The 25,642-nt window shown below is 43.2% G+C and overlaps 1 protein-coding gene across 1 annotated transcript in view; it reads right to left on the reverse strand.

Annotated features, from left to right (window-relative positions):
- Positions 1–1,039: 1,039 nt before the first annotated feature.
- PIKFYVE (phosphoinositide kinase, FYVE-type zinc finger containing) overlaps positions 1,040–25,642 on the reverse strand; it is a 107,234-nt gene continuing 82,631 nt past the window's right edge. Inside the window, exons 32-42 of the mRNA XM_058186216.1 lie at positions 23,686–23,781; positions 21,832–21,915; positions 13,783–13,874; positions 12,827–12,991; positions 11,747–11,806; positions 8,221–8,397; positions 7,918–8,021; positions 7,499–7,627; positions 6,600–6,861; positions 4,263–4,337; positions 1,040–3,809 (exon numbers count right to left, since the gene is read on the reverse strand). Of these exons, the coding sequence (XP_058042199.1) occupies positions 3,694–3,809; positions 4,263–4,337; positions 6,600–6,861; positions 7,499–7,627; positions 7,918–8,021; positions 8,221–8,397; positions 11,747–11,806; positions 12,827–12,991; positions 13,783–13,874; positions 21,832–21,915; positions 23,686–23,781 (1,360 nt within the window). The 3' untranslated portion in view covers positions 1,040–3,693. The remainder of the gene's footprint in view (positions 3,810–4,262; positions 4,338–6,599; positions 6,862–7,498; positions 7,628–7,917; positions 8,022–8,220; positions 8,398–11,746; positions 11,807–12,826; positions 12,992–13,782; positions 13,875–21,831; positions 21,916–23,685; positions 23,782–25,642) is intronic.

Genomic DNA, 25,642 nt, shown 5'->3' on the forward strand with positions numbered 1-25,642 from the left:
AGAAAAGCAACAGGTGGGAATTCTGGGAGCTGTAGATTGTATGTGCCTCTGAATGCATTATAAGAGAACCATGTTCAAGTCTTCGGTGGCAAATCGGGAGTCTGGTAGCACCTTTTCGAATTAACACATTAAAAGGCGTAAGTTTTCATGAGCTGCAGCTCACTTCATCAGATGCAAACTCCTGATTTTACACTCTAGATCTGTTTATATGACACACGCCAGATGCTTGAATAGAAGGAAAGCAACTGCAACAGTGCTCCAGTTCCCAGACATTTTGTGGGCAAAAGAGGCCTTGGCAAGCTCCATAGAATTGTGAATCAACAAAATACTCCATTTCAAGTCGGATCCGCTCATTCAATACTCTCTTTTTCTAAAATTCATGCAAAGGTATTGTTACCTAAGGGCATATGGTGGCTCAGGGGCTAGGACATTAAGCTTGTCGATCAAAAGGTTGGCAGTGATTGCAAATCGGCAGCTCAGCAGTTCAAATCCCTAGTGTTGCTGTGTAACGGGGTGAGCTCCCGTTACTTGTCCCAGCTTCTGCCAACCTAGCAGTTTCGAAAGCACATAAAAATGCAAGTAGAAAAAATAGGGACCACCTTTGGTGGGAAGGTAAGAGCATTCCGTGCACCTTTGGCGTTGAATTATGCCGGCCACATGACCATGGAGATGTCTTTGGACAGCGCTGGCTCTTCAGCTTTGAAACGGAGATGAGCACCGCCCCCTAGAGTCAGCAACGACTAGCAGGTATGTGCAAGGGGAACCTTTATCTTTACCTTATTGTTACCTAATGTGTTAATATCCATTTCCAAATATGTATTATACATTTGAGTTGAAATTTTGTTAAAACATTTGGAAATGGTGAAGCTGGTAGTTGTCTATTTGCACCCCTGCATAGCAAGATTATAGCAATCAAAATTTATGTAATATGTCTACCCATAATTTTAGTACATAAATGATTCAAATCAATCTTCTCATGTTACAATTCCAAGATTAGTATTTTGAGGCAAGGATGAAATAAACCAGATGGGCACAACAGATAATATTTTGATTATTTTATTGTTACTCTCTATATACATAATTTTGTAAATTGAGAAAATGTATTTAAATAGCTTAACATATCAGAATCATAAAAAACACATCTCAACTAAGATAAAAATATGCAAATTATATACATTAAATAAATAATCTGAAAATATTTTATGGTTAACATGATAATTTTTAACATTTTGATTCTATTATTTTTCCCAATTGTAACAGATAATTTTTTGGAGTGTATTAAACAATGCCCATTGTTTAGGTTGCAACAATATGCACCACCTATTAAGTTGTGTGATATGTACATAACCCCTTCTTACTATTGCTAACAGAATAGTTAATAAAGTATATCTTTCCCACAACTGTAGACTTAGACACAATAGAAATCTATACACATCAAAATTAAAAGGAACTCATCGGAGTGAGCACAACTTGAATACTCTTTAAAATATTTGCTTCCAGAATACTATGTTAACACCTCACCTTAATTTAAAGAGCCATAAACTAAATAGCATATCAAGATTTGAGGGGCCTACCATACAAATTTCTGATATAAAATGTTGAATGACATTTATTATTTTTTTCAAAATGAAAATAAGTCGTTATTAACAGAATTTGAAATGTTACAGCAATTTTCAGAATAATTCATTTAAAAAAGAAAAAACTGCTTTGCTTTCTAGCTAAGGTGCTCCTGAATATTCTTCTATGATGCAGAACTCCAATCACCATTAACTCTTGGAAGTTACATCAACTGGGTGTATTGAGTAACAGGGCAAATGCAGGTGTGTGGTGAACATCTCTGTGCTTCAATTGTGGTAAGGAAGATGCATTAAAGTTGGAATATGACATTTTCAGTTGGTACTTGTGTATTAATATGCATATTCATTACTCACAACGGCATACAAATATTCTGGCCTCTGAATAATTAGCAAAAGACAGTCACTTCATGCTATATTTTGTTTTTAAAGTCAGGCAAAACATTTGTTTTGAATTACTTTGTACCAGCTAAATACTAACACTGCTGTTTAAGTAATGAATAATTAAGGAATGTGTTTTTTCATCGATATCAAAGCTAATGATCTTTGCTCAATAATTCTAAATAAATAAATAAATAAAATGAATATAAACAGAATAAAAACTTGGTTATAAACATTAATTTATTCAAATTATTATTCTGGTTTCATATAAAAATCTTTACTATTTCAGACATAAATTTAAACAAGACTAGCCACAAAAGCAGATTTAAGATTTGAACTTCCCCATGAAAAATCCAACCTACAACCTAAGTCCACACATGCATCATCAACTGTCTGTAAGCCAGAATTTAATGACTTCCTGGAATGCTGTAATTTTCCCTAAGCTATGTTAAATAGTGTAGGTTTAAGGCTCCTGGCTGCAACCAGAAGCGAAATCAAAAGGGAAAACCTACCTCAACTCAACAACTACTTGGGCTCAAACCAAAAGGTAGACAATCAGTAAGGCTGCAAATCTTATCTGCTTAATGACACATCTTTTTTTAATTTAGTAAACATTTTGTATTTACAAAAAATACTTTAAAAAGTGCTTACTCTCAATTTGTAAAAGTACCCAAATCTTTACCATGAAATCTAATTTGCCACCCACCCCACATCCTTTCTTGTTCAGAGGATAACTGCAAATGTTTTGTGGTGCCAAAGGAACTACTGTTTTAACAGCTTAATTTATTAATACAACCTGAGTATGTGTAGCACAGCAACATCAATAGTACATTTCTCAAATGGTGCTAAAATGGAACTAGGATAATGTTTTTATCAGGTAGCTATTAGTTACTGAATTAAAACAAAAGCTGATCAAAAACATTCCAATATTTTGCTGTGACAAAAAAACAGAATGGAATAGAGTTAAAGGCATATTTTAAAGTAACACTTAGAGGTTTGAGATCATTTGACACTCAACCATGGAGGCTCCATTTGAGAAAATTTGCCTTTTGGACACATAAATATTTGAACCTGAACTTTTCTGAAATTTGTATGAAGCCTAAATTAGAATTCAGAAAGAAAAGTAACCCTCCAATAAAATATCAGACCACACAAAAACTTTACAACATTAAAAAAAGGCTTCAAATGACCATATGAGATGTATGAAATGATTAAAATAATCAAAATACTGCTCAAAGGAAAGTTGCAAAATAAATCCAGTGCATAACAAATTACACAATATACAATAACACTTACAAAATAAATTCCTACCACAGGGGCAGCACTATTATCATACTGTCTTGGTTCCTCATGATTAAAGACAACAGTATCAGATCTGCAATCGGTGGGGCCAGCATGCCCTCTTTTATTAGGACCACTGTTTCGATTGTTCCCAAAAAGAAATTACATAAGGCCATGTAATTTCTGGCAAGTTCCCCCTTGGTCCCAGACTTGCTTACTTCAGGTTTCGTGAAAGTAGCATTCTGATTCAGAGAACTGAATGCTTCTTCCACTGCAGTGCTGACATTTCGAAGGCAAATTCACATGGCAAGAAAGCCTAGCTATGAAGGCTATAGCAGAAGACCCTTGAGTTGCTGTTGTCAGAGGCAAGCTGAGGATGGCAATGTAGAAAGACATTTTCCTCCTCTTTTATATCCTTTTTGAATCAGAAGAAATCATTCCATTGCAGCACTTTATCTTAGCAATTGAGGCCCAGGCCTGTCCAATGATCTGGCACCATCAAAAAGTACTTATCCATTGCTTCACAAAATCTAGTACGGTACAATTCCGGAGATACCACAGTTGGCATTTTACCTAATAATGCAAATGAAGAAAAAGACATTAGACGTTGAAACTGAGCCAATAGGAGCATATTAATGGCCAAAGTTATATTTTATTATTATACCACCAGCTTCATATTCTGAATATCACTAATTATTATACTGGGTAATTGAAAAGTCTGTAATAGAACTAAACAGTGAAACTCAACTGAAACATTTGGTTATAGGTGTTTAAATAATAAAAGTTATAAACAATGTTTCTTTATAAGCCATTACCTTTACATTTAATATCTATTTAGACCTTAATGCCACAACTAAATAAAGCACATATTTCATAATCTCAGTAGATTAACACTGTAAATCATTAGGTCAGTATTCAAAAGATCCTTGAAAATAATAAAGAATACTTTAAAAATATCTAGCATTTGGCAGCTGGGAAAGGAGGAAAATGCAATCAATATTGATTAGAAAAACTTTTTGGACCTACCTTGTCCTCCTAAGATCCCTGTTGACTTCACCACCATTTCAAGTTTTTTATCCCAAGTAAATGTGCGAATGTAATCTGATGTGAAAAAAAGTACGGTACATAGCATTAGATAACTACACAAACAGTGCTGTCCCGGTGTTTGGAAGCTGTACGGGTCTGGATGGGGAGAAACAGGCTCAAGCTTAATCCCTCCAAGACGGAGTGGCTGTGGATGCCGGCACCCCGATTCAGTCAGCTGCAGCCGCGGCTGGCTGTTGGAGGCGAGTTACTGGCCCCAAAGGATAGGGTGCGCAACTTGGGTGTCCTCCTGGATGATCGGCTGTCGTTTGAAGACCATTTGACGGCCGTCTCCAGGAGGGCCTTCCACCAGGTTCGCCTGGTTCGGCAGTTGCGCCCCTTCCTTGATCGGGATGCCTTATGCACAGTCACTCATGCGCTCGTTACCTCTCGCTTGGATTACTGTAATGCTCTCTACATGGGGCTCCCCTTGAAGTGCGCTGGGAGGCTTCAGTTAGTCCAGAATGCAGCTTGCGCGGGTTATAGAGGAGCTACGCGTAGCTCCCATGTAACACCGCCTCCTGCGCAGACTGCACTGGCTGCCTGTGGCCTTCGGGTGCACTTTAAGGTGTTGGTTATGACCTTTAAATCGCTCCATGGCTTAGGACCTGGGTACTTACGGGACCGCCTGCTGTTACCACCGCCTCCCACCGACCCGTGCGCTCCCATAGAGGGACTTCTCAGGGTGCCGTCCGCCAAACAATGTCGGCTGGCGGCTCCCAGGAAGGGCCTTCTCTGTGGGGCTCCCACTCTGGAACGAACTTCCCGGTTTACGCCAAATACCGACCTTCGGACATTTCGTCGCGAACTCAAGACTCATCTTTTATCCGAGGGCTGGCTTAAATTGGGATTTTAATGTTTAAATTTATTAATTTTAAACGGGGTTTTCTTAGTATGGTAAATTTTAATCATTGGGCTAATTTAAAATAAGTTTTTTAAATCGTATTTTAAACTTGTATATTGTATTGTCGGTTTTATTATGCCTGTACACCGCCCTGAGTCCTTCGGGAGAAGGGCGGTATAAAAATCAAATAAAATAATAATAATAATAATAATAAAGAACACTTAGGTAAAATAGGATATCTTTATTGCTTTTCCTAGGTATTATGAGACTGCAACCAAATTCTAGTAGTTTCCAAAATGCCATTTAAAGTATAAATTATACTTAAGACTATACATTTTATACAGTAACAATTCATTACACTCAAGGGATACTCAGAGAAGTTGCCTCCAGTGCATTCTTCTGACTTTCATTAAAATAAAACATGTTTTGCAATGGGCAACAAAGATGACCCAACCCCCAAATACTAAGATTTCCATTATACAACATAGCCACTACAAGAAGACTATTCCTCAGGGTTACATATTGAGAATTCAGATATTTAATGCCTACTCCCCCTGGGTCCCCATAGGCCTTGGGCCTGCTTCACACCCCACCAGGCCCCATACTCTCCTCCTCACTTATCTTTCAAAGATCTCTAGAGCTCCAGAGCTTGGCTTAGGGAAGGAGGACAGGTCGCTCTGTTGTTGGGCTATGTATCATGATGCCAGAAGTGGCCGTTTTTGGGACACCCGCATTGAATTATGGACACTTGGAAAATGGCAGCCACTTCTGGGATTGTGCCACATGGTCCAGCAACAGAGCGGTTTTCTTTGCTTCACTAACCCAGAAGCTCCAAAAATCTTTGAAAGGTAAGTCCAGAATGGGTGACATACAATGAGGAGCGGTGTGTGGGGTCCAGTGGGGCAGGAAGCAGGGCCAAGGCCTGTGGGGACCTCAAGGGGTAAAATAAAGAGCAAAGGATGCCTCAGGAGTTGGGGATGGCCTTGCGAGGCCTAGGGCAGCGCCTGTGCTAGGCCTTCCAGGACCTCTTTCAGGGCCCCTGAGGCACCTCATACTCTGCTTAATGATCCGCTTGTTTGTTTAATGACTGTACTAATGAAAGCAGGACGGTGGAGTCATGAGGTGATCATGTGGGAACTTCACTTAACAGCCATCATGACTTCTGACCATAATGTATAGGCTCCATTTCAGTTGTGAGTCAAGGATTACCTGTATTTGACTGGAGTATTGTCAAGACTAGTTTTCAACATAACACCTAGAAAATCATTTCTCATTCCATCACTTTCCTTGTAACACTTTCATGTAATAGAGGTAGTCAGGTTATAGGCCACAACTGATCTAAGCAGAATATCAGCCAACTCAAATAATCTGCTTTATGTAAATCAACCATTTATGGACAATCACACCTTGGTAATTTGCAGACAAAGGTAACATACCGATAATTCCAACAACAAGTTCATTAGTGGTATCATCCCTGCCCACAAGAAGAGAATAATCAATGATGAGATGGCTGGAGAGGAAGTAAGAATCGCTGTGGATGGAAGCCTTCAACACAGCCTTGGAGTGAGAACGGATATACAAGGGATTATCACGCACCAACTTCAACAAATTTTCATCCAGCAGAACTACATCACAACTTTCTTTTCCTGTGTCTGTTTTCACATTTCTATTTCGCAGAGAACCTTTCAGGTCAAAAACCTAATAGTAAAAAGAAACAATACACTAATTTAGCAGATGAAGCTTTTTGTTTCAGAATTCTAAATTCAAAGGCAGAGCTAATCTATGTAATTAAAAAAATATGTACTGTACATATTATAGACTAGTGATGGCTAACCTTTTTGCCATCACGTGCCGGGGCGGGGGGGCGTGTGTGCGTGCCCACATCCATAATTCTATGCACCCCGTCCCCGTGCATGCGTGTGCAAACCCCCCCCCCGCTCCTGGCACATGATGGCCCAGTAGGCGCATTTTTCTCTCTCATGTGGCTCCAGAGCCTCTATATGAGTCTGGGGAGGGCGAAAACAGCCTTCCCACCCCCCGGAGACCCTCTAGAGGCCAGAAACTGCCTGTTTACCAACTTCCAGTTGGACAGGAAATGACATTTTTTGCTATCCCCAGCCTCCAGAGACTCCTAGAGAGGCAATTAAAGTGGAACAAAACTCCCCAGTGGAGATCCAGAACAAAACATTGCCAGTATTCTCAATGTTGCAATATTCTCAAATATAACAAGTTGCTATTGAAAACAATAGTCTTATTAAAACTTTCAGTGGGAAAAGACACAGCAACCAAGAAGAAAGACAACACTTCCCATTTCTGTAACACAACACTTATTCACCTGAGCCATTTTTCTGCCATAGAAGAGGTTTTCCATGACTAGCAGATCAAGCTTCTTTTCCGTGTTGTTCTGAGAGTTTTTATAGCCTATTCGATAAACCCCAAGAATCTTGGCCAAAGCTGTGGGTTTCTGAAACAAAGTGTTAATGTATTCATCAGTTGCTCAAGGTTCTAATCCCCAATGCAAATATTTATCTAGATTTAGTAAGACAGAAGACAGATACAAGTTAAAAAATACAAAGAACTACACTAAGTCACCAATGTCTTCCTTCAAAAGGCATTTTCAGTTGATATCATTCAAAAATAAGTCAGTAAATAAGTAAATAAGCTATGTTTCTTTCTGTCCCATATTTCTGTTTAATCCTGATGCTTCGTTCTTGGGTTTTAAAGGTAAGGGTTAAAATATTCCACAAATCTTACCTTTTGTTGAACTGCATTAGTAATGTATATGAAGTAATGTGGGGCAAAGTCGAGAAAGGACTGGACTTCCAGGCGAGGCATTTGCTTCAAGATGAATCGGTCATCTAAAGAAGAAAATATGTTGGTATGTTGCATAGTTACAAAGACATAACTATGCAATTCCTCCAAACATCATCAGTGAAAACGGTATCACAGAAGGATTTCTCTAGCTTACTGAGATAGCTAGAGTTGTAGATCACAGAGTTGTTCGCATACCATAACCAGGAAGCGCCCGTGTCTATGAGGTATTGAGAAGTTAGCTACCTTCAGTCACATAAAAAGCAGCTCCTGATTTCCCTCCTCTTGCTTGCCAAGGCAGTGAGTGAGAGAGAGAATGGATAAAATCTTCTTCACTACTTCCAAGAATCACTTCACGCATTTTATGGAACTCTCCTGCATAGTAAATCCTGCAGTAAAACTTGGCATTAGCATCAGAGAATTCTGCAAAAACACAAAAAATATTTTTTTAATTAATTAAATAAAGGAAGCTCCATTTTCAAGATTAGATAGATGCTTACATTATTTTCCTAACTCAGATTAGAAGAAGATCTATGTTCTTCATCAGAACTTTTTGATTTCAACTGTGCAATAGTTCTCTGCAGTATGTGAGTGTACATATACACACAAAGAGAGAAACAAATACACAGCTACCTTTTCCCTTTTTTAAATCATCAAATTTCAAACTCCAGGCAACTTAAATATATACCCAAAAATCTCAAATACTAATACAGATTATTTACAGTTAAAGGAAACACAAAGTCGTGAATAGCTGGGGGGAAATTAAATGATTCAATTTACTGGGAAGCATGCATAAAATATTATTAAGGAATGGAAGAACGTATAGTATATAACAGGGGTGTCAAACTCAATTTCATTGAGGGCCACATCAGGATTGGGTTTGACCTCAGGTCAGGGGTGGCCATGGCCATGGTGGGCATGACACGGGACCGCACCTCCACAGACATGGTTTTATAAACTTATAAAAATAGGGAGGTGTCCATTTCTGTGATTTTGGTTTTTTTAATACTTACTTGATCTACTTGATCACCTTATCAAAGAGAGACCAGATCAAGAAACTGATTCCTAGGAAAACTAGAACTATAAATTATTGACATAGGCTATAGTAGCAGAATCCTGCAAGCCTAAAATATTTTACTTTTCCTCCCTTTTTTAATCTTTTGAGTCAAGGACAACCTCCTGGAGCTCTCCAAAGGCCCCGCTTTGTGCCTGGATGGCCTCCTGGAGGCCAAAAGCGGTTGCAGGGGCGCATGCGCCCCCCTCCCGTGCCCCATTTTTGCTACCAGAGGAACCGCAGGCCGGTCCTTTGCTATTTCCAGACCAGCTCCACAGGCTAGATCTAAGCACCTTGAGTTTGACACCCCGGTATATAGGATGCACCTAGTGAACTACCTTTAGTTGTTCGAAAAATGTTTTAACACAATGAATACAAGCTTGGAGTTACTACTAAGAATCAGAACACTGCCAATAAGAACTACAAAGTAACATCCACAAAGTTATTTATTTTAGCACTACACAGCAGCAAGGCCTAAATTTTTAAAGAGGAAGAAAGAAGATTGCAAAATGTAAAAAACATAGGAACTAATTTAGGAGGTTGTCTTACACTGTCTCAGTCTATTGATGCATGTGTCTGATATCCTCTAAAGCGGATTAGTTATGGCCCGCCAGGATTTCAGAAGAAATTTTTCCAGGAGATTATGGAAATTGGGACTTTCTTCAAGCAAAAGATGTTTTTGATTGAGCTATAGACCCGAGGTGCCTTTTATTCATGAAAAAATGGCCGTATGGAAGGGGGAAATAACTATTTGTCATATAATATATAGTCATTTATATTAATTGCAATCAAAAAGTATGAAAAAGAATCTCAATATTTGCAGAAGTGAACTGTTTGTGCTCATTCCTTTTCTTCTTACTCCACTGCATTTTTAGAAAAGATTTTGAAGCAAGAACAATGATTTCTGTATTCATGTAGCCACAGCATTTAAATTGTGTTACGCAAATTATTTTAACAGTACATGCAAGAGAATCTCTGTAACTCAGGGCTGAACTCTGAAGTCCTTGGTGTTCTCTGAGCTTGGCTATTTGCTTGAAGATGCTTCATTATCCAACTAGGTAATATCATCAGTGCAAGTGAGTGTGGGGTTTTCTCCCTGTTTATATACAATAGATTGCCCTGCCTGTGTTGCTGGGGGTATACCATATTTTTCAGACTATAAAACACACCTGTGTATAAGATGCACCAAGATTTCAAAGAGGTAAGTAAGAAGAAAAAAGGATTTGCCCTCCCTGGCAAAAGGGAGGGTTTGGGAGATGTTTTGGGAGGTCTGCAGAGTGCTCCTGGGGGCTGGGAGGGCAAAAACACTTTTTATCCATAAAACAGGCCCGTTTTTTGCAAAAATGAAACAAGCAGGGCAGGGCTTTGGGAGGCCAAAAATTGCTGTATTCGGTGTATAAGATGCACCAACATTTCCACCCTCTTTTAGGAGGGAAAAAAGTGCATCTTATAGTGCGAAAAATACGGTATTTTCTCCTGGTAGTTCCTTGATTAGTGTATTATCTTCCTGCTTGGTGTTAATATATGCTTATCTGGGTTGGCTGTCTCCTTCTTAGCTTTTCTCCAAATTGTTCTCAAATAGCACAGTGCCGTTTTTCAAATTGTGTGCAGCCTTCTTGTGAAATTTCAGAAGGCCTCAGAAACCTTCTGAAGCATTACAAGAAGAGAATTCACTAATTAAACAATGGTGTGTGCTATTTGAAGTACACCACAAATGCCTTGGAAAGAAAATCTGGCAAGCCAGTAGCCAAGGAACACCTCACTAACGCTCTGGTTGGGCCTGCAGAATGTGCAGACTTTGTGCTGTGATGGCTGGCTGTGATACATGGTTGAGGTGTCACCGGTAGAACAGGATCTGAAGAGTGGCCTAGTGCGTGGGGGGTGGGGGTGGCAATTGGTTGAGACTTCTGAAGGTCCCATGCCTATATTTTAGCCTCAATGCCTCTGCCATTGAGGAGTGCCATTGTGTAGAGTACCTAACAGGGAGTTGAAATGCCCCTGCGGTCATAAGTGTAGATGGACTGACAAGCATCCAAACATCCAGATCACAGGAGTACCGCAATGGCCATAATTTCTGGGACCAATCATAAGTACCATTTGTTCAGCACCACTGTCATTTCAAAAGGTTGCTGAATGAATGGTTGTTAACCAAGGACTATGTATAATATCTTCTGACAAGGCTATAAAATTAATTTTATGAAGTTGCTTTTTAGTGGCTCATGCAAGTATGCATATGATAGGTCTTCAAATACTATTCTGAGTTTTGATGATGGTGTAACTTGTTAATTGTTATCTTGTTAGTATACTAGTACCTACAGACTTCTATTCCACATTGTCTAATATAATATGTTACATGCATTTTAAATCACATATGGACTACATTTCATGAGAATGGAGAGAGTTATATCAGGAAAGGAGAATCTGAATATTGGAATACTGTATTCAACAGCAAAGCCTGAGCAAAATTAGTACATGAAACACTTCAGTATTCTGCCTCCTTGTGGCAATAAGAACAAATAGCAGTGACATAATGAACGAAATACATCTTACAGAAAAATGACCTGCTCTGCACAAAAAATATATATGCTCCATCTCAATTTCAAGGGTCTGCCGAATACACCTTGATATCACATGATCCAGATCACAGTGTGAACCTATAGTTACTGTATAATTTACAAAGGACTTTGTATAGTATGTGCCGTTTTGTTATCTACTTACGAAGTTCAACATGTGGGTTTCCAAGCTGCTTCTTTTGTGCATCACTTCCCTCTAATTCATCTGGAAAAAATACGAACAAGAAAAATAGGCTATGCAATCTTTTAGGGCCATTTTTCTGAACCTGATGTCTTGACTTGGTTTGTAATTCTGGAAATTTAGTTTAACACATCTAAAAGGCAGCGATTTGGAGAAAGATACTTTACATTCTCAGAAAAATGATCCCAGGTTTCCTTACTCCTGAACAGAGTGCTTTATCTAGTCTGACAGATAGATAACTATTTCTGAACTATTACATTTTTCAGGAGTTGCTAGGTTGGCTAATATTAACAACATGAAGGAAGCTGGATCAAACCTACAACCTGTCATTCATAAATTCTATCTTCCCCCAATCCCAAAAGATGTTTATTAAGCACAGTAATTAATAAATAAAACACAGCACCCCAGCAAATTAAAATCAGTTTTGTAGGCCTTCTGCCATTAAATGAAACTAACAAGAAAAAAAATACTAGAATTTAAAATTATTCTCATTTTTTTAAAGAATGAAATATGAGTCAAACCCTGACATTTCTGATTCAAATGATGTACTTTTTGCCCACATAAATTCAGTCATTCAGAACATTTATAAATGTGGAAAATAGTTTTTAAAGGGACTAGAACTGAAGAGCTTTAAAAAAAACTTCAATTTCCCTTTCTTTCTCATTTGGGTCTGACACAGCTTCACTAGATATCTTCTGCCAGCTTGCTAAGAGAGCAATTTTTCTTCTCCCTCCTTATTTTCAGTGAGAAACAATGCAAACCAATAATCCAGATTGAAATGGACAGGAAAAAATCAGAAAGGCAATCCAAAATGAAAAAGATTGTCACTTGTCTTGAAAAAGATCTGAAGCTTTTGATTTTGGATGTCAATGTGTAGTCATGTTTATTCTAACCATGTGTTCTCCACTACCCCCATTAAGTTTTGCTACTATTAATATCATTTTTCAGAAGATGGAAACTTTTGTGCATTTCATTAATCCAGGAATACTGGGTAGGGGAGAGGAGAGGAGAGGAAAGCAAGAATGAAGTTTCTAGATTTTGTACCTTGGTTTTCTGCTCCTTGGTTTTCTGCCCCCTCTTTTCCTGTCTGCCCCACCTGGTAGTAGGCACTGTCAGCTCCACGCAAGGTCTCCTTTTTCTGAGAAGACAGATCTGGGCTTTTCCCTCCTGTGCCACGGAAGAAGGACAGAACTCCATACGGTTTCTTTGCTAAAGACATGAACACAAGAAACATTTGGTGGGGGCTCATTCATCATCTACTCTGTCAACAAGCCAAGTGATTCCAGCCTAATTATCAGTTGCTTCATGCCATTTCATAGCAGCTTGGACAAATTTTATTGAACTGTTAGGCAAGAGCACTATTTTTTAAAAGTTCAGGATAAAATTTTTACCAAATACCAGTGACAAACAGACCATCTATTATCTCAGGTTAATAAACAACACATAACCTCTGATTTAATCACAAAATATCTAATTATCCTGGTTTCCATCTTATTTGAATCAAGAAACTGTCCTTCTGCTAGGTGAGGAGCTTGGCTTGTTCCTCATATAGTGTGGATTAAATGATCAGATATGGCTCAAATGCATTCTTTCAAAACTGTTTTAAAAATGAGAAATAAAAAGGTAGCATACATATATTGTTCACACTTTGACTCATTAAATTGCATTAGGACTGCACAGATCTTTATCACCATTGAGTAGGTAGATCCTGCCTTGAACTGGACCACTTAAACTTACATAATTGATTTGCTACTGTAAACAAAGAAATACTCTCCATTTAGGGGGGAAATTCTCCCTAATGCAGCCTTCTCCCAGATAGGCAGAAGTATGAAAAGCAAGTCCTATAAAGCAGGGGTCACCAATCTTTCGGACCTCAAAGACCACTAAGTTCATAGATTTGTTATGGGGTTAGAACAGAACATTAGATAAATCTGATTTTCAAGTCCTGCAGTAAGACAGATAAAAGGATATGAACACCCACAAAATCTTAAATTTCTTACGCTGTTCAGCTTCAGTTGTTTGGCTTGCCTGCCCCACATTCGTTTCAGGTAATCGGACTGGGCTATTGGTCTTCACTCTGCTCTCAGCCACACTGGAAATCAAAAATAGTTTTTTGGCTACAATTTACTTAAAATCCGCCTGATGCAAATGTGATTGCACCAAACATAGAAGCCTAAATTTTGCAGAAGTACTACCCTACATACATATGGGTCATATTTAATTTAGTGAACATAAAAACAACTCTGCTGGATTAGAATATGATTCTGTAAAAGCTAGCATACATTTCCCAACATATGCCTTCTAAAACCCACAAAAAGAGAAAATTTGCTCCCAGGTTGTCTGCAAGAATGTATGCTATCAGAATGCTGCTTCTGAAATTCGGGTTTCATTCGATTAATAAATAGCTGTCAACAAATCTACAGATAGGCTTTCAGGATTTACTATAGTGACACTAGTCTAAACCTGTCATACCTAAAGTGAAGCTGGCACACAAGCAGCGTGGGCAAAAGCCAGGAAACTTGTCTAAGGAATCAACTTGTTAAGGAAACAAAGGAAAACATGTCACAAAACCAGATCCTATGCTAAGGCCTACCAAAAGAAGGTGGGCCTTAGCACATGGAACCCCTGGCCAAATCCTATCAGTGATTACCAGACCTGTAAATCAATAATGCAAGAGAAGGTGCCTGTCTTGTGGATCAAAAAAGCAAGGACTTTGGGGGATGAAAGGAGTCCTGAAGCCCACCCATTCTTTGAGTCATCTTTGGACCCAAACTTGGCAGCTTCCGGTCCTCTGGCTAGCACCTGGCAGTCAAGTTCAGAATGTAGGTAAGTAGTGTGAGTGTGTCTATGGATGGGTGGAAAAGAGCAAATGTACATTGTACATAAAATGTACATAAAATATTGCTGTTAAGTTAAAATTTACCATACTAAGAAAACCCGTTTAAAATTAATAAATTTAAACATTAAAATCCCAATTTAAGCCAGCCCTGCGGATAAAAGATGAGTCTTGAGTTCATGACGAAATGTCCGAAGGTCGGGTATTTGGCGTAAACCAGGGGGAAGTTCGTTCCAGAGTGTGGGAGCCCCCACAGAGAAGGCCCTTCCCCTGGGGGCCGCCAGCCGACATTGTTTGGCGGACGGCACCCTGAGAAGTCCCTCTCTATGGGAGCGTACGGGTCGGTGGGAGGCGTGTGGTAACAGCAGGCGGTCCCGTAAGTACCCAGGTCCTAAGCCATGGAGCGATTTAAAGGTCATAACCAACACCTTAAAGTGCACCCGGAAGGCCACAGGCAGCCAGTGCAGTCTGCGCAGGAGCGGTGTTACATGGGAGCTACGCGTAGCTCCCCCAAAACCACTGATGATCTCACCCAGCGGCTTCATGTAGATGTTGAACAGCAGGCGAGAGAATCGACCCCTGTGGGACCCCACAAGTGAGGCCCCTCGCGGTGGACCTCTGCCCCCTGTCAACACCGTCTGCGACCGGTCAGAGAGATGGGAGAGAACCACCGATATCGGTGCCTCCCTCCCAATCCCCAACCGGGCGCAGCAGGATACCATGATCGATGGTATCGAGCGCCGCTGAGAGGTCTAATAGGACCAGGGCAGAGGAATATCCCCTGTCCCTGGCCCTCCAGAGATCATCCACCAATGCGACCAAAGCTGTCTCCGTGCTGTATCCGGGTCGGAAGCCGGACTGGAACGGGTCTAGATAGACATCTTCATCCAGGTGTTGGGGCAGCTGTCGCGCCACGGCACTCTCTACAACCTTCGCAACAAAGCGAAGGTTGGAGACTGGCGATAATTACCCAAAATAGCTGGGTCCAGAGGGCTTCTTAAGGAGGGGTCTCACCACCGCCTCTTTCAAGGCGGCAGGGAAAACCCCATCCAACAAAGAAGCGTTGATAATCCTCTGGAGCCAGCCTCGTGTCACCGCCTGAGTGGCCAGTACCAGCCAGGAAGGACACGGGTCCAGTAAACATGTCGTGCCGTGAAGCCTCCCCAACAGCCTGTCCACGTCCTCGGGAGCCACAGGGTCAAACTCATCCCAAATGTGCTCAACAAGGCGTCCTCTCCCTCGCTTGGATCATCCCAAATTCGGTCCAGACCGTCCCTCAGCTGAGCGATTTTATCGTATAGATAACCACTAAACTCCTCGGCTCGTCCCTGCAAGGTCATCCCGCACCTCCTGATGTGGGAGGCGGGTCACCCACAGGGCGGCGGGCGGTTATCTGCCGGCGCAATGAGGGTGGGCGTAGGCGCCTCGCTTCCCTCATTGCCACTAGGTAGGTCCTAGAATAGGTCCTAACTAGTGTCGATCAACCGGGCGACTGGACCTCCAGGTGCTCTCTAGGCGTCTTCTCCGGCGTTTCATCTCCCTCAGCCTCGGAGAACCAAGGGCGGACGAGATCTCGCGGGTCAGAGGCCGCAAAGGCGCGACACGGTCCAGGGCCCGGCGTGGCCGCTCCCAGGCCACGACCAGTTCCTCAGTCGTGCCGTGGGCCAGATCCTCAGGGAATGGCCCAAGCTCCGTCTGGAACCTCTCAGGGTCCATCAGGCGCCTGGGGCCGGAACCACCGTATAGGTTCCGTCTCCCTGCGTGGTGAATGGCGGTTCGAAGTCTAGGCGAAGGAAAATGATCCGACCATGACATTGGTTCTGTTACTAAATCGTCTAATACCAGATCATTTAACCACTGTCCAGAGATATAAATCAGATCCAGCATGCCTCCCCATGTGCGTGGGGCCATCATTTACTCGAATCAGGTCCAAGGCCGTCATGGAAGCCTGGAACTCCCGAGCTGCCGTCGATGCCAAGCCAACTGATGGCAAGTTGAAATCCCCCATGACTATAAGTCTGGGGGTCTCAACCGCCACAGCAGCCAGTACCTCCAACAGCTCGGGCAGGGCTGTGGTCACGCAGCAAGGAGCCAGGTACGCGATCAACAAGCCCAACTGATTCCTATGGCCGCACCTCACATAGAAGGATTCACAGCCGGCAATCTGAGGAACAGTGGCCTCCCTCGGCTCTAGATCTTCCTTAATAACAACCGCCACCCCCCCACCCCTACCTTGGGCCCTCGGCTGATGAAATGCTCGGAAACCTGGAGGGCACAACTCAACAAGGGGCACCCCCCCCTCCGGGCCCAACCAGGTCTCCGTAATGCCCATAAGGTCCGCGGGCTCCCCCTGAATAAGATCACAGATCAGGGGGGCTTTATTAACCACGGACCGGGCATTACATAACATCAGCCGGAGGTCCAAGCCCTGAGGATCATGGCCTCCTGAGGAACGGTAGGACCTGAGGGCCCGGACCCCGTGATCCCCTCCAGACACCGACCCCGTCCCCCCAGGCCCCGATACGCCCCCCCCCCTCCGCCATATCTGCCTCTCCCACTAACCACACAGATGGAACCACAATTGTCACCTGGAACATCACCCTCCCCCGGAACCTTCGGACCTAATAACACTCCGCCGCAAACATGCGCAGTGACTGGCCCCACCTCGACGGGCTACCCCAGCTCCGCCCTTTCCCTTCCCCCTTAAAATTTCCCTTAAAATCCCCAATAAAAAGCGACTAAAGAGTTCATTAAAATCCCTAAGCCTCCTAGATTTCTGCATGCCATCTCGGGGTTCCAAAACCCGTCCTCAAGATGTGCCCTCGATAATGTGGAGGCCAGACTCTGCGAGAGGGGAGTCTCGCAGGGCAAGAAGGTCCATGATTGAAAATCTTCGCATAGGTAAATAAAAATACAAATACAAAGCGGTCAGCAGTCCATCCAGGCGGTGAAAATGTCAAGGTGTTATTGTAGCGGTTATTATAGCAAGGTTAGGCTCCTGGCTGGCGAGATGAACCGTGGACTTCAGGGCTCCATGGGGCCGTTATTCTGTCCCCAAACCCAAACGGTCTAGCAGGGCAGGGCAGGCCAGGGCAGGGCAGGGCAGGCCAGGGCAGGGCAGGGCAGGGCAGGGCAGGGCAGGGCAGGGCAGGGCAGGGCAGGGCAGGGCAGGGCAGGGCAGGGCAGGGCAGGGCAGGGCAGGGCAGGGCAGGGCAGGGCAGGGCAGGGCAGGGCAGGGCAGGGCAGGGCAGGGCAGGGCAGGGCAGGGCAGGGCAGGGCAGGGCAGGGCAGGGCAGGGCAGGGCAGGGCAGGGCAGGGCAGGGCAGGGCAGGGCAGGGCAGGGCAGGGCAGGGCAGGGCAGGGCAGGGCAGGGCAGGGCAGGGCAGGGCAGGGCAGGGCAGGGCAGGGCAGGGCAGGGCAGGGCAGGGCAGGGCAGGGCAGGGCAGGGCAGGGCAGGGCAGGGCAGGGCAGGGCAGGGCAGGGCAGGGCTGGGCAGGGCAGGGCAGGGCAGGGCAGGGCAGGGCCGGGCACGGCAGGGCAGGGCAGGGCAGGGCAGGGCAGGGCAGGGCAGGGCAGGGCAGGGCAGGGCAGGGCAGGGCAGGGCAGGGCAGGGCAGGGCAGGGCAGGGCAGGGCAGGGCAGGGCAGGGCAGGGCAGGGCAGGGCAGGGCAGGGCAGGGCAGGGCAGGGCAGGGCAGGGCAGGGCAGGGCAGGGCAGGGCAGGGCAGGGCAGGGCAGGGCAGGGCAGGGCAGGGCAGGGCAGGGCAGGGCAGGGCAGGGCAGGGCAGGGCAGGGCAGGGCAGGGCAGGGCAGGGCAGGGCAGGGCAGGGCAGGGCAGGGCAGGGCAGGGCAGGGCAGGGCAGGGCAGGGCAGGGCAGGGCAGGGCAGGGCAGGGCAGGGCAGGGCAGGGCAGGGCAGGGCAGGGCAGGGCAGGGCAGGGCAGGGCAGGGCAGGGCAGGGCAGGGCAGGGCAGGGCAGGGCAGGGCAGGGCAGGGCAGGGCAGGGCAGGGCAGGGCAGGGCAGGGCAGGGCAGGGCAGGGCAGGGCAGGGCAGGGCAGGGCAGGGCAGGGCAGGGCAGGGCAGGGCAGGGCAGGGCAGGGCAGGGCAGGGCAGGGCAGGGCAGGGCAGGGCAGGGCAGGGCAGGGCAGGGCAGGGCAGGGCAGGGCAGGGCAGGGCAGGGCAGGGCAGGGCAGGGCAGGGCAGGGCAGGGCAGGGCAGGGCAGGGCAGGGCAGGGCAGGGCAGGGCAGGGCAGGGCAGGGCAGGGCAGGGCAGGGCAGGGCAGGGCAGGGCAGGGCAGGGCAGGGCAGGGCAGGGCAGGGCAGGGCAGGGCAGGGCAGGGCAGGGCAGGGCAGGGCAGGGCAGGGCAGGGCAGGGCAGGGCAGGGCAGGGCAGGGCAGGGCAGGGCAGGGCAGGGCAGGGCAGGGCAGGGCAGGGCAGGGCAGAGGCAGGGCAGGGCAGGACAAAGCCGCCACCGAGAAACGTCCAAAGAGCCACCAGGGGAGCCGCCAAGCCGCCGGGCCTACCGCCAAACAGCCACCGCCCCGGGGAGACGCTGAGGAAAACCGCCGAGCCGCCGCTCAGCTGTTCCGAGGCTCGCGGCTCGGCGAGCCGCCTCAGCGCCTCCTCTGATGTTCCGCCGGAAGGGTCTGGGACCGGAGGGCTAAAAAAGACCCCCTCTCGGTCCCAGACCCCCTGGAAAAGCCGCGGACCGCACCGTGAAGATCGTCACCGCGCCATCTTGACGCATGCGCAGGAAACATCATATATCACCAAAATATTGCTGTTAAGTTAAAATTTACTGTGTCTGCATGTGTTCCAAAGAACTGGTTGTGTCAATGTTTGGTAGAAAATGATTTGAGCATAGCAATTGACCAGGGCTGTGAGCAAGTTGAAAGAATGATCATAAGTTGAACTCATGTGTGTGGGTAACAATCCAAAGCTTCATACAGTAAATTTCCTGGAAAATCTCAGATGCTAAAGCTATATTGAACATATAAACAGAATGCTGATTTTTAAATAGCCCAATTTTATATAACAATATATAGAGAAAATGTTAGTAAGAATCTAGATCAGCCTTTTTTAACCTAATGCCTTTCCAGATATGCTGGATTCTGCTCCCAGAATTTCCAGCCAAATTCAAAGGATGGCTGGATATTTTATAATTTAGAGTGCTCTTGAAATCCATAAAAGTGCTCTTCCGAGTCTGCATATTTCAGGTGTGTCATTTGTTGCCAAAAGAGTGAGTGGATCAAGTAGAACACACTGTTGATGATTTAAAGGAGCAAACAAAAAGAGCCTCTGCCGGCAATTATCAAGGCTACAGGAGGACCTGAACTATTCTTAAGAGCCCTAACTGAATGTGCAACTAAGAGGGAGAAATTAGTTTGTCACCTGTTTGACTGAAATCCTTCTTCAATACTGCTCTTCAAAGATAATTTTGATAATTCATCTAAGGCATTTTTGTATTCCTTGCAACTGAAAATAAGCAAATAGAGGTTTTATTCAAATGGTTCAATTCCATAGTTTAAAGTATGAGTGGGCACCATGCAAAGAGATAGTTAAAAGTATTATTGGGAAGATAAACTTGTTTCTTAGTTGTAGTACTTTGAACTTTGGACTTCAAGAGGTAAATCTGATTTTCAAGTCCTGCAGTAAGACAGATAAAAGGATATGAACACCCACAAAATCTTAAATTTCTTACGCTGTTCAGCTTCAGTTGTTTGGCTTGCCTGCCCCACATTCTGCTTTCAGGTAATCGGACTGGGCTATTGGTCTTCACTCTGCTCTCAGCCACACTGGAAATCAAAAATAGTTTTTTGGCTACAATTTACTTAAAATCCGCCTGATGCAAATGTGATTGCACCAAACATAGAAGCCTAAATTTTTCAGAAGTACTACCCTACATACATATGGGTCATATTTAATTTAGTAAACATAAAAACAACTCTGCTGGATTAGAATATGATTCTGTAAAAGCTAGCATACATTTCCCAACATATGCCTTCTAAAACCCACAAAAAGAGAAAATTTGCTCCCAGGTTGTCTGCAAGAATGTATGCTATCAGAATGCTGCTTCTGAAATTCGGGTTTCATTCGATTAATAAATAGCTGTCAACAAATCTACAGATAGGCTTTCAGGATTTACTATAGTGACACTAGTCTAAACCTGTCATACCTAAAGTGAAGCTGGCACACAAGCAGCGTGGGCAAAAGCCAGGAAACTTGTCTAAGGAATCAACTTGTTAAGGAAACAAAGGAAAACATGTCACAAAACCAGATCCTATGCTAAGGCCTACCAAAAGAAGGTGGGCCTTAGCACATGGAACCCCTGGCCAAATCCTATCAGTGATTACCAGACCTGTAAATCAATAATGCAAGAGAAGGTGCCTGTCTTGTGGATCAAAAAAGCAAGGACTTTGGGGGATGAAAGGAGTCCTGAAGCCCACCCATTCTTTGAGTCATCTTTGGACCCAAACTTGGCAGCTTCCGGTCCTCTGGCTAGCACCTGGCAGTCAAGTTCAGAATGTAGGTAAGTAGTGTGAGTGTGTCTATGGATGGGTGGAAAAGAGCAAATGTACATTGTACATAAAATGTACATAAAATATTGCTGTTAAGTTAAAATTTACTGTGTCTGCATGTGTTCCAAAGAACTGGTTGTGTCAATGTTTGGTAGAAAATGATTTGAGCATAGCAATTGACCAGGGCTGTGAGCAAGTTGAAAGAATGATCATAAGTTGAACTCATGTGTGTGGGTAACAATCCAAAGCTTCATACAGTAAATTTCCTGGAAAATCTCAGATGCTAAAGCTATATTGAACATATAAACAGAATGCTGATTTTTAAATAACCCAATTTTATATAACAATATATAGAGAAAATGTTAGTAGGAATCTAGATCAGCCTTTTTTAACCTAATGCCTTTCCAGATATGCTGGATTCTGCTCCCAGAATTTCCAGCCAAATTCAAAGGATGGCTGGATATTTTATAATTTAGAGTGCTCTTGAAATCCATAAAAGTGCTCTTCCGAGTCTGCATATTTCAGGTGTGTCATTTGTTGCCAAAAGAGTGGATCAAGTAGAACACACTGTTGATGATTTAAAGGAGCAAACAAAAAGAGCCTCTGCCGGCAATTATCAAGGCTACAGGAGGACCTGAACTATTCTTAAGAGCCCTAACTGAATGTGCAACTAAGAGGGAGAAATTAGTTTGTCACCTGTTTGACTGAAATCCTTCTTCAATACTGCTCTTCAAAGATAATTTTGATAATTCATCTAAGGCATTTTTGTATTCCTTGCAACTGAAAATAAGCAAATAGAGGTTTTATTCAAATGGTTCAATTCCATAGTTTAAAGTATGAGTGGGCACCATGCAAAGAGATAGTTAAAAGTATTATTGGGAAGATAAACTTGTTTCTTAGTTGTAGTACTTTGAACTTTGGACTTCAAGAGGTAATTCTCATGTACTCCTGCACGTTTTTGTAATGCAAATACTCAAGCAATTATTTCTGCTTACCTGTGTCTTCCCTGCTCCGGATAGTCTGAAGGAGGATGATAGAAAGGGCATCAAGTTGGTCAATTGGGGTGGGGGAAGAATGGATCCTCTAGTCTTCCCAATGACTTTACAGCAGTGATGACAAAGCTACCTGTCTGATCATTCCAAAAGCTCTAGAGCAGAGGTGTCAAACTCGATCATGTCACATATCACAACGTTTTTTGCCTTTGCGGAGCCGGGGTGGGTGTGGTCTGCCCATGAGGCATCTGGCCCGCGAGCCACCAGTTTGACACCCTGATCTAGAGCAGGGGTCTCCAACCTTGGTCCCTTTAAGACTTGTGGACTTCAACTCCCAGAGTCCCTCAGCCAGCGAAGCAACTGACAACTGATCTAGAGGATGGTGCAAAAGCACCTTGCCTTCAGTAGAATGCAGCAGAATTCAAGGGGCTGTAACAAAGTCTGAGTTCCCAATAGTAGAAAACTGCCTCTGTGACAGCTTCAGAAAAAATTCTTGATTTGCAAAGTCCTCAGGATATACTATATTTGGGTACTATATTTTGGTATATTAGATTGTAGCATAAGTCTAAGATCACTGCTGATGCGCAGATGAGACAAGAACTTTTTGCCCTGCCTACTTTCATGTAGATAAAGATGACTTGCATGATGGAGGTGAAGCATTATGAAGAACATGTATTCACATAACCTCTGGCTGAAGTAGGAGGTGATCAGCTTTAGTGAAAAAAATAAAAAAACACAAAATAAGCCAGAAATGGCTTATGAAAACTTTAGATGGTACATGATCAAATATGAAGACGTATGTGATCAATATGAAATGATCAAATCCACCTGTTTCTAAAAGAACACCTAAAACCCAATTTAAATATGTTTTAAAAACTGTAGACATACAGGGTCTTTCTGTGGAGAAATGGTTGCCATATTTCTACTAGTATAATAATTAAGAGGTTTAACAAAAAGTCAAGCCAACTCAAGGCATGGAGTTTATTAAGAAATAAATTTTCCATTTTCCAATTTTATCAGCCTTTTAGCAGATGAAATTTTATTTAAGAAAATGATCCAGTCAAATAATATTAATCTAATCTGGCAGCTATACTATGCCGCATTTAAACTGACCCACCAGAAGGAAACAGGTAATTTTGGGTACTAAGAAAGTTAGTAGGGCTCATGTTATATTGAAGTATAATAACGTATTTGTTCGTTTGTTTATTCCATTCTTCATATAAACTGTAACAAAGTCAGATACAAATGAAATAAAATATTCAATTGGAACATACAATATTTGTATGCTCCCTCTCCACCAAATGCATAGGTGGAGTCTAGATGAGTGCTCTTGGTAAAGAAAGCTTTAAAAAGAGGTCGGACAGGGTAGAAGCAGCAGTCCGTTAAACAAGATGGATCAAATGATTTAGCACTGTGCTTTAAAGACTCAAAAGCAAGCCAAGAATTTGTCTTTCTGAATGTGGAAAAAGAAAAGTATCGGGCTTCTACTCCCACAATCTCAACAGGGAACCATTAGGCTGAAAAAGATTTCTAGGATCAAAGCAGGAAACCAACATACCTAAGAGCAAAGGCGATGATGGAGCTTGGTTCCTTTTCACAGACAGCAATAGGAACCCGTTCGTGCTCATACATTAAGTAATGCTTGTCGGGTTCGCTACATTAAGGATACAAAAATTATAACATGTTATTTGTTTACAACAAGCAAGTCTGCGTCACAGATTTCTCAGATGCAAGAAAACTTTGAATTTAAAATAATTTCTACCCCCTAAAACAGAAAATGAAGCAGAAGAACCTCATTGGCCTCTTTCACTATATTTTTAAAAGTAAATTATTGGGGGAAGGAGAAATTTATTTATTTATTTTGTCACAACATCATATAAAAAGGATTATATAGTATATAAACATATACCGTATATACTCGAATATAAGCCGATCCGAGTATAAGCCGAGGTCCCCAATTTTACCCCAAAAACTGGGGTAAACTGGGGACTCGAGTATAAGCCGAGGGTGAGAAATGAGGCACCTACCGGTTGGGGAAAGCCTCCCTCCCTCAGCTGAGAAGGCTGGCGGCTCCCCCGCCCCGCTCTCTCACTGCACCGGCAGGGCTTCCGTCCGGTAAAATGTGAAAAAAAGAAGAAAAAAAAACTCGAGTATAAGCCGATCCGAGTATAAGCCGAGGGCTTAAAAAAACAAAACCTAGAGTATAAGCCGTATAGACCCGAGTATAAGGAGGGGCGTTTTTCAGCACAAAAACGTGTTGAAAAAGGATTATATAGTATATAAACATATATATGAGTAAATATTAGGAGGTATAAGCATCAATATATATATAGGAAGAAGAAAAGAAAAACAATAGGACAGGAACGGTAGGCACATTTGTGCGCTTATGCATGCCCCTTATGGTCCTCTTAGGAATGGGGTGAGGTCAATAGTAGAAAGTTTTTGGTTAAAGCTTTTAGGATTATGGGAAGAGACCACAGAGTCAGGTAAAGTATTCCAAGCACTGATGATTCTGTTACAGAAGTCATATTTTCTGCAATCTAGATTAAAGTGGTTAACATTAAGTTTAAATCTGTTGGTTGCTCTTGTATTATTGCAATTAAAGCTGAAGTAGTCTTTAACAGGAAGGACATTACAATAGATGATTCTATGAGTTAAACTTAGGTCTTGTCGAAGGCAACGGAGTTCCAAGTTTTCTAAGTCTAGGATTTCAAATCTGGTGGGATAAGGTATTTTGTTGTTTTCAGAGGAATGAAGAACTCTTCTCGTAAAATATTTCTGGACACGCTCAATTGTATTGATGTCAGAGATGTGGTGAGGGTTCCAAACAGGTGAGCTGTATTCTAGAATTGGTCTAGCAAATGTTTTATATGCTCTGGTTAGTAGTGTAGTGTTTTTGGAGAAGAAGCTATGCAAGATTAGGTTTACAACTCTTAGAGCCTTTTTTGCTATGTAGTTACAGTGGGCTTTGGCACTTAGATCATTTGACATGAAAACTCCAAGGTCTTTAACGGGGTGGGGGTCATCTGTAAGGTAATGTCCATCAAGTATGTACTTAGTGTTTGGGTTCTTTTTTCCAATATGTAAGACTGAGCATTTGCTGATTGAGATCTGGAGTTGCCAAGTTTTAGACCAAGTGGTTAGATGATCAAGGTCTTTTTGGATGATAGATGCATTGTCTGTGGTGTTAAATAGTTTGACATCGTCAGCAAAGAGAACACAATTACTTGTGATATGGTCACAAAGATCATTAATGTATAGTATGAAGAGTGTTGGTCCAAGGACGCTGCCTTGAGAAACGCCACTCTTGACAGGAACAGGATTTGATAGAGCATTGCCAATTTTGACCACTTGTTGTCTGTTAGACAGAAAAGCAGATATCCATTTGTGAAGGGGTCCTGAAATGCCATAGGATTTTAGTTTTAGGAGAAGTTTATCGTGTACTACTGAGTCAAAAGCTGTTTATTGTTTATTGGAGAGTAGGTTGTTAGTTTCTAATATATAAAATATAGAGC

The sequence above is a fragment of the Ahaetulla prasina genome, chromosome 1 (assembly GCF_028640845.1).
Source record: "Ahaetulla prasina isolate Xishuangbanna chromosome 1, ASM2864084v1, whole genome shotgun sequence".
Lineage (NCBI taxonomy): Eukaryota > Metazoa > Chordata > Lepidosauria > Squamata > Colubridae > Ahaetulla > Ahaetulla prasina.